The sequence below is a fragment of the Ambystoma mexicanum genome, chromosome 3q, assembly GCF_040938575.1.
Source record: "Ambystoma mexicanum isolate Mex_15411 chromosome 3q, UKY_AmexF1_1, whole genome shotgun sequence".
Lineage (NCBI taxonomy): Eukaryota > Metazoa > Chordata > Amphibia > Caudata > Ambystomatidae > Ambystoma > Ambystoma mexicanum.
The window spans coordinates 671624427-671634392 of record NC_090926.1 but is presented as its reverse complement, the minus strand read 5'-3'; the positions used below and the strand labels follow the sequence as shown (position 1 = coordinate 671634392).

The following is a 9966-nucleotide window of genomic DNA, read 5'->3' as shown; positions in this document are numbered from 1 at the left end:
AATCGCCCCACTGCCAAATGTCCCGGTGTGGTTCTAAAAGACCGCTGGGGGCAAGATGCCCCCCCACTCCCACCAGCTCGGTCTGCCACTTTTGGCAGGTTTTACCCGCCTTGAAAGCTGATGAATCACCCGCCAAGCCCCTCATACGCCCATTGACTTCTATAGGCCTCTCACCCGCCAAAAAGAAAATTGGGTGTTTTCACCCGCCTTGGTGACAAAAAAGGTTGGGAGCTATGTGCTATATGCATACATGCCAACCCTCCGATTTAGGCGGGAGACTCACGATTTTTCTGTTAAAAATAATGCTATTTTCATAGCTCTCAACCATTTGTCTTGCAAAGGCGGGTGAAATCACCCGATTTTGTTTCTGGCGGGTGAGACGCCCATTGGAATGAATGGGCGTGCAGGAGGCCTGGCGGGTGAGTCAGCCCTTTGCAAGGCGGGTGACACCCGCCAAAAGCGGGTGAGTTGAGAGCTATGTATTTTTAACTGCCTCCCACCTAAAATCATTATAACCCCAATGCAGTCTTATGGGAAAACTGCATTCTTCCGATTTCTGTTGTGAAATCTCCCTCTCAGGGGCTCCACAATGTTGGCATGTCTGTATATGGCATTTATAACGCGCCTGTATCATAGCTCCCAACCTTTTTTGTCACCAAGGCGGGTGAAAACACCCGATTTTCTTTTTGGCGGGTGAGAGGCCCATAGAAGTGAATGGGCGTATGAGGAGCTTGGCGGGTGATTCATCAGCTTTCAAGGCGGGTGACACCCGCCAAAAGCGGGTGAGTTGAGAGCTATGCTGTATACAAGTGTTTCTGGCATTTACAACTCGGCTGTACACAAGTGTTAGCATGCACTAATGATGATAGTAAATAAAGAAGTGCGTCAGCAGTGCATTGGTGGTTTTGTGGTTCTTGCCCCCACCATCGGGGTAAATGGGTATGCCTCAAAAGGTAAGTACTGGGACGAGGAAGCAGGGCATTTTGGTAATGCGGGGATTATCCATTCCATTCTGGAGAAAGTAGTCAAGTCTTGGTTATAATTTCCTTCTGGGAATTGTCTATTGGTTTATAATGAGCATGTATGCACATGCTGCTCAAAAGTTTTGAAATAGCAATATTTTTCCGTTAAAAATCGGGAGTCTTCCACCTAAATCGGGAGGGTTGGCATCGAGTTTAATGTATCACAACAACAATAACCGTGGGTAACAATGAACCAACTGTGTGTAAGGGCGTAGATATGTTTGTTATTACCAAGCCGCTTATAACTAATACAAGTATTATTTTTTTTAACTACCATGTCGCGCAGGTCTATCGTCCGCCATCTTGGATTGGGTTTCTTTTCCGACACATCAACTGGAGCTGCACACATCACTGTATTAAAACAATTATCTTTCCTTTTCTATTTCAACGATTGCAAATACAGGAGTGCCCTACAGAGCAGGAAGTGCCTGCGTGGAGCGGATGTGACGTGCGCCGCCGCCGAGATGTTGCGTCAAGTAAGTGGGGTATTTGAGCAGGGTCTTTTTGCGCGGGTGCATTTGTCAAGTTGGTTTTCTTATAAGAAGGACGTAGACATATAGCTAGCAAGTGGGGATCAAAGCTGCCTGTTAACAAACCTCCAGTATGCTAATCATTAGGGGAGGTGGCCATGAATTCTATCAGTTAGTGACTGCTAGCACTGGCCTTACATCTTGTGTCTCAGACTCTAGTTGACACGTTGTGGTGATTGATTCTTCCACCCGTTGTATTTTGTAATCGTGTCCCAAAACGAGTAAACGTGATTTTTAACGTGACCCTCCAAATTTTCACATAATACTCAAAACGTCTCTAGATTCTTTTCAGTGGCTTTGTATGCTAAACCAGAATCCTCTTACCATTGCCCTGCTTCACATGGCTTTCACAAAAAGGTCCACCTGGACCATTCGATAACTGCTATATCCCTTTTCCTCGTCCTAGTACTTATGAAGCCCTCCTTCACTCGCTGGAACACTTTTCAAATGAATTATTCCACCTCTCCCAGAGGTAAAGTACGTACCTCACTAGCCCCAGTGTTGGACATTGACATTTACATGGGGAACAGTGTTGCCAGGTCGGAAGGAAAAAATAAGCTGAATATCCTTCCAAAACAAGCCCAAAACAAGCTGACTCCCATCCAAATAAACTGAAAAAACAAGCGTGCACCTAAAAAGTGGTGGAAAGGTCTCAAAAGTAAGAAACATAACACAACAAGAAAAACATACATAGACAGAACACTACATAGTGTGTTAGAACAATATTTTATTGCATGGTGACTAGAAGTCCCAGATTGCAAAATAATACGGCCCTGAAATACATTGTATTTGTATTTATTGTTTTATATAGCGCCTTAATACAAGGCACTATTTAATATTGTAACATGGCCAATTGGAAGCTGTAAAGAAACATGGCCTTCCTGAATTCATATCTCTGAGAAAATGTTGTATATAGATTCCAATAATCCTCTAACCCAGTCTTGCAAAAAAAGTTTTCAAAAAATAAATAAATGATTTTAGTGGCTAATGCGTCAGCACTAGGGATATCACCAAGATAATATTGCTATAGAGTGACACTTGCTAAACTAAAACAATCCCCTTCTTTACATGTCAGTGTGTCTGTCTGCATGACAAAACTTTTAAAGTGCGCTTTCTTTTTACATATGTTTAGGCATTTGGCATTGATGGGCCACCTGGTGGGCAAGTAACGATCCCATCAGTGCCAAACACCTATGCATATGCAAAATACAGGGCGCACCCGAGAGCAAGACAAAGCAGCAATTGCCGTCAAGTGCTGCCAGCAGCCCAGTGCAGGACGCTCTGTGCGACGTGTAATGGGCTTAACTACAATATAAACAAGCCCAATTACACGCGCACAGAAGGTCCAACAAGCGGACAAAAACCGCGACAAGCGACCTCTAAATATTATTAGCGACTTTGGACAAAAACAAGCCCAAAGTCGCTTATAATAAGCGGACCTGGCAACACTGATGGGGAACTCCCTCCTCTTCCTGTGTGGGCAGGTCTGCAGGGCAGAGAAAGTGTTCAATGATGTGCATGCCCCTGAATATAGGATGCTGGCTGCTTTGCATAAAACAAAGTGCATTTTGGCAACATAAGATGATTTATGCTCGAGTTGTTCTACCGTGTCAAAATTACCACTGTACGCCCTGAGGACAACTCTAGAGGGTTGAAACACGTTTTGGCGTGGCTCAATACTCAATTCACATTTGACTCTGTAAACACTTATACTGTTTTGTGTGCATGCTTTTCCCCATTGGGGCTTAAAACCCAGGTGTGATGTGTATCATTGGTATGACAACTTTTAATAACAATTTGAACTTGCACACTCTTTGGTTTTTCAACACCTGGTCTGAGAGGTGGCTCAAACATTACTTTCTAATACCAATCCAAACTCACAAATCCTAGTTTCCTATCACTTGTTTTATTTCTTATACAAATAAAACCAGCAACCTAATGGTGCTATTTTGTTCTAATACAGTGTGCCTGTTTTTTGTGGACATGCATCATAAGGGCATCCAGTTCATTCCCCCCTTTGGATTCTGGGATGTGTAGTTCCCCATCTTTCAAATTGGTGGGAAAACTACAAATCGGTTGATCTTTAACCCGTCTCTACTGATCACAGAGAAAGATCGGTTACAGCATCAAAGCTGCATTAACTTATGTGGCCTCACTTTCCCTGTGCTCTTGTCTGCCAAACACCACATCCCACAGTACAAGATCCAGAATGCGCAGCACTTGCTTACTGCAGCCTTTCCAAATCGGATCGAAAAGCTCACTTAATAGCTGCAGGCCCTAAAACGGTATACCGGTATAAACAACGTGACAGTTATTATAGTTCAATTAAGCTGTTACACCCCTAATTGTGACATGGCGTTCGGGAGGCTGATGGCAGTCAGGGGCAGTGAGCTTATTTGTCAACTTGAGGGAGACAGGGTTTGGGCCTCGTGTCTAGACGGCAAGACAGTGTTTACCAGAGCACAACTCTCACTTGTTCCTGCTCAATTCCTCCCCTGCTTAGGCCATTTCCCATCAGTAAACCTTTACTTGTCCTCTAGACAGAGACTTTTCTCCTTTGGCTCTGAGGAGCAATATTTGGTGGCATTGTGGGTACCCACCGCTGAACATGGGCGAGGGATGAGGAGAGCAGCCAGCAAGCGTTCTAGGCCCCCTGCTGAGAGAGGGTGTCCAGTTGAGGTGGGATGCTCACTCCGACCGCTGCGGCATAGGTGAGGGGTACCATCCTAACGGTGGGCCCCTGGTATCAGCGCTGTTTGCTTGGATGGAGCGGGTGAGCCAGGTCCTGCTCTGTCCGTGTTATGAGCTGCAAGTTGTTATTTTGGGGCTGTGTAGTGGGAAATTAGGTTTGGACCTGCATTTGAATGAGGGGTTTGAGCGGGCCCTCCTAGTTAGTTTGGAGAGGGCAGGGCTGCGTCACGTTCTGCCCTTGTAGTACTCTGCAGCCATTATGTTGAGGCTGCATGGGGAACACAGGGCTGTCCCTTACCTGGTAACTAATAGTTTGGTGGGACTGGGTCCTGCTTGGCCTGTGCGCACCGCAACTCTGGGGATCACTACGAAGCCAGTGGAGCTGAGTGGCGAGGAAGCAGCAGTGGTGCCTGTTTCTAAGGAGGGGACATAAGCCTGGAAGTGGCATAGTGTGGGAAAATGTATCATGCAGGTACATGATCATATCATTCTCATAAACTAACGCGTTTTGCGTTAGCAAGAAAACAAACACAAACGAGCTGTAGTGGGAAAACATAGGCCGTAAACTTTATTGTACCAAACCCAAGTGCCCATAATAAATAAATACATGCTTTTGGGGCATCAAGTGAGCGGGGGCCCTGCTCCATCATAGGGCCAACTCGAGGCTGATCCCTGCCACCGGTTCTTTTGGCTTACGACAGATGTACACAGCGTTGAACTGTGTGTTCCATTAACTTAAAAACCATTCAGTCACCAGAGGTCCTTCCCAATTCCATTTGCTTTTATTGTCAATGTCTTGTGACTTGGGTGGAAAGGTCCTTTTCTTCCACGCGTTACCTCTTCGTGCTGATAGGTAAAAGTAATATATTGGGGCTGTATCTTGTCGTCCCCCAGACGGCTACAAGCAGTGGAATGGCAGGAACCTGAGTAAGAGGTCACCCAACACCCTTCCTAAAGCTCTGGAATAATGCACTCAGAACAAGTGGGAAGCACTGAACCAATGATTACAACAAAGTGGAGTGCTACTCTCTATGGCCCCCTCCCCCAAGGACCCGAAGCACTGAAACCTTGGGAGGACTAGAAGTACTGCACCAACTAATTTAACTAAATATTAATTTACTCTAATGGGCAGCATTCGGCTCATAAGTAAATCGACGTATTTGTGGAATGGATATGCTGTGGACTCTGTTGTCAAAATCACTGCGGAAACCCGCAGGGCACCCACGTGCCCCAATGGTGAATTGTTACAGTTGGCCTCAAAAATCCACAAAGATAATAGATTTAAGGTGTTCTATTACATTTTTGCTCTAGGAAGACTGGGTCAGTTGAAACGAGAGGGGTTCTGGGGGGCTGCGGCTCTTTGCCTTCCCATATGCTCAATCCACCGTAGCCATTCCTAACCCCCTAACGTACTCTAAACCAAGGGTAACCCCTACTAAGGGATCTGCTCTCCAACCTTGACTCTTAACATTCCCTCTGTCCTTATCCTGCTCGATCCCTCCTCTGCCTTCGACATGGTCAACCATAACATACTGCTCAACCGTCTCTGTGGTAACCTGGGTATCACCGATCAGCCTCTGGCCTGGCTGACCTTTCCTCTCTGATCGACCCTCCCAGGTCCAACTTGTGTCCTTAATCAAGTTTCCTCTCTACCTGTGGTGTGCCCCATGCGTCTAACCTCTCGCACTGGCTTTTCAACCGTTACCTGGCAACTCTTGCTCACTGCATTTCCATTCTCTGCTCGAATTTCCAGTGCTACGCTGACAACACAACTCATTTTCAGGCTGCCCTCGGCCACTTCCCCCCTCCTTCTCTCATCTCTGATTGCCTAACTGTCATTCAAGATTGGTGTGCCGCAAATGATCTTTGTCTGAATGCCAGTAAGACAGAGATCCTCCTCATTGGCACAGCTTCACCATCCTTTCCCCTCACTCTCTGGCCGGCCTCCCTTGGCCCTCCTCCTACCCCCACCCGCGAGGCTAAGAACCTTGGGCCACCTTTGATTCCACACTTTCTCTGCCCACATCTCTGATGTCTCTAAAAAGTCAAACATCCTACTGCACCTCCTCAGAGGTACTCTGCCTTTCCTCTTATTTCCCCCAGAAGCTCACTGTTCCCAAGCTCTGGTTCTCTCTAGGTTGGATTATTGTAACAGCCTCTTTCTAAATCTACCTGCCTCTACTCTCCGACCCTCTGCAGTTAATTCAGAATAGGACTGCAAGACTTGTCCTTGGCCTCAAGCCCTGGGATCGTATCTTTTCAGCTCTGAAATCGCTCCATTGGCTCCCAGTGGTTGCAAGGATTAACTTCAAAACCCTTTGCATTGTCCACAAGACTTTCTGGGGCCTGGGTCCAAAATACCTTCAGCTATCCCTCTACAAATACCTCCCCTCTCGTGCTCTTCGCTCCTCTAACTCCCTCGGGGTTAGTCGTTTTTCAAATGAACGAGCTCGGTGTAGATCTATCCTCGGCTGTGGCCTCTCTCTGAAACAGCCTCCCTGCCACTCTAAAACTTGAGGAGAACCATCTTCGGTTCCGGAAGCACCTTAAGACCTTCCTCTTTGCTTCTGCTTTTGCCCCCCCTTCTACCCTGCTGATCTGTTCTCTCGCAGCACTGTGCACCTGGCCACCCTCTGTCCTCCGGGCCCAGGTACCTGCTCACCCTGCCACTCTCCCGCACTGCCTTCTGGCCACCCCTTGCACTGGGGTATGTATCTATACCCATACAGCCCTCCCCCTTTTCTTCCTGCACTTAACAGACCTTCTGTATCTGCTGCCTTTAACCCAGTGCTTGCCACTTGTTGGCTGCACTACCTTTTATTAATTTGGTTTTCCCCTTTGCTCTGCACTTTCCACCCCCCCCCCCATATCCCTTTGCATGCACTTTCTCCCTCTCGCATGCACTTGCACGTTCTCAATGTCACTGGGCCTTGTAAGATTGTTGTTTTTGTTTCTCCCTTGCCTTGTCGCTCTCTGAAACACTTGTGTTCAAGCGCAATAGAAATAAAATATATCATGAGTCTTTTCAATCTAGATGGGGAAACGTAAAGGTAGTGTCCTTTTCTATTTATCTTCCTCAGAGATTTTCTAAGGGATACCTCTGTTCTGCCCGATGTCACCATGGTTTTCTCTTTCAGACTCTCCCCTTCCCACTTTCTCTCAATGTCTATCTCTGCTCTACTCCTTCTGTGATCATTCTTGTCTCCCTACGTGTACATCTTCCCTCCCCCTTCTCTTCATTCGACTCTTCTCTCAATTCGGCCACCCTTGCACCTCTTGCCTTTTTCCACCTGCATTCCTCTCACCCACAATAACTGCTGTCTTTTCTTTTGTCTCCTGAAATTGCACTCTTGCCTGACTCTCCCAAATACCTTCCTCCTCTCTGCCCTCCCCACTACTGTTCCTACTACCACCTTTTACTCTCTCCCCATTTTCCTGTCGCACACGCCCCATCACTCTCACACCCCTCTAAATCCTCCTACACGTAGTCCCCTTCTCACCTTTCTTTCACTTGCATTTTACAGCTCAACACATACTATAGTACTCTGCTGGTGCCACACTCTTTCACACAACCCCTAACCTGCACTCTTAGAACACTCCCACATTCTCTTTAACATTCCATTGCTTTTCCTGGTCTCTTGACCCGCCACCATTCCACCTGATCTCACCCAAACACTTTACTACAATCTGTTTTATGCTGACTGCTTTTATATCCCAATGATTCCCTTTCCAACACCCCCCACCCCCCTCCCCCTCCCCTATTCGTTCCTCTGGTCACGTGCTCCTCTTCGCCAATCTCTGGCTGAGCTATCCCTGGAAGGCTTCAAAAAGTCTTTTAGCTCACCCCCTTTTTAAATCTCTATTTGCAGGGTAGCAGCCATGCTCAGGCTGCTAGTTTACCTTGTGGATTTTTGTATGTGCTGGTTTTGCTTCCAATTAGATTTGAAGAGCACTTCTGTGTCTCTCCTGCTACCCTGCAGGTCTTTCTCACTCGCGGTTCTTTTTCTGTTGCTCCACCACTTTGCTTTGGGTTCATCTGGATTTGGTAGGATGGGTGTTTGAGAAAAATCCCAGCCCATTTCCCATTTTGGGAGTTTCAGTTCTGAAAAAGAGAAAAGAGAACTCTGGCCAGAAGCTAAGCTGACGGGCATTGTGGAAGGGCCAGCGGTCCAGCAGGCAAATACGGTGCACACTCAGGGTGGGAAGTGATTGGGACCTGACCCAAAATTCTTCAGCCCGCCTCTAAACTCTGGAAGGCCATCCACCTAAGGTCAGGTACGGCCCATGCTCCCCCAAACATGGTCATGACCCTGTCACAAAATACACTAAACAAGTGCTCCCATACGTACACTCTGTGCTCCAGATAAGGTTTTGAGGTGGGGGTATTTTTACATCCTGTTTTTAGAATTGGATGAGTAAATGCAATTTCGAGAGAGTAACATTTGTTTTCTCCTTTGCAAGAGAGTACATCTTCTCTGACATATGACTCTCAAATAAACAGGAAAAACAAAAAAGGAGGAGGCATCGCAATAGCATTCAAACGACACCTGAAAATAAAAACAGATGAACTGCTTAGCATCCTCAACTGTGAAACCTACACCTAACAACAAGCTCAAAAACCAACAACACATTCATCCTGGTGTACAGACCACCGACATATGATGCAACCTTCGTCGATAACTTCATAGAAGCCATCGCCAACATAGCCATCAACCACAAACACCTAATCGTTTTGGGGGACTTCAACATCTGGTTTGAAGACGGTCACGCCAACTCCCAAAACTCACTGACTGAACAACTCACTACCATGAAACTATGACAACTAGTCAAAGCGGCAACACACTCAGGAGGACACACCCTCAACGCAATTTTCGCCAAGGAAAAACTCATCACCACGGCACCGCTGATACAAATACTGTGGAGCGACCATCTCATATCCCATTCGTGATCACTCTGCCTACTCAAATCTGCATCCAACCTCCTAAACTCACAACCACCACAAAAAGAAACTGGAAACGCCTCAAAGAAAGCAACCTATTCGAACAACTGGAGTTAGCCAAAACCTCAACTACAGAACTAGAGTTAGCTGACCTAGACGGGGAAAGCAGAGCTACTACAAAATGGATTGCAGACACAATTGAGAAGATCGCCCCAGAAAAACCATTCAGCCCATCAAAAAAAGAGCAATGGCAAACTGGTTCACCCTGCTAATAAGCACCATGAAAAAGGAAAACAAAAAGATGGAACTGGACTGGAGGAAAGAATACAACCCAGACAAAAAAAGCACTGTTCCAGAGAAAAATATGCGCATACAAGAAGGAAATTCATAGGCATTATGATGACAGAATCACCAATGCCACCAACACTCAAAAAGGAATGTTTAACATAATTAAAGAGATGAGAAACCGACCGGGCTGTGACAACACATCAACCCCCTCAGAGAAACTATGCAACGACCTGGCAGACCACTTCAAGAAAAAATTAATGACATCCGACAAACCATACAAAACATACCATCCGACCACAACATACTACCAAGTGAACCTATCACAGAACCTCAGCACAAACTCAAAAACCTTCCTGAAACATCAGCAGAGGCATTTGCAATGCTGGCAAAACACAGCAAGAAAGCTGGATCACCCATGGATCCCTGTCCCCCAAACATCTACAAATCAATCCTTGCACAAGGAACGCCAGCAGAATACTACAGAAACCTTCTGAAC

General features: G+C 46.4%; 1 protein-coding gene across 1 annotated transcript in view; it reads left to right on the top strand.

Annotated features, from left to right (window-relative positions):
- The first annotated feature begins 1355 nt into the window (after positions 1–1355).
- The window catches only part of TVP23C (trans-golgi network vesicle protein 23 homolog C), a 247623-nt gene continuing 239012 nt past the window's right edge, over positions 1356–9966 (top strand). The window contains exon 1 of the mRNA XM_069654555.1: positions 1356–1498. Within this exon, the coding sequence (XP_069510656.1) occupies positions 1487–1498 (12 nt within the window). The 5' untranslated portion in view covers positions 1356–1486. The remainder of the gene's footprint in view (positions 1499–9966) is intronic.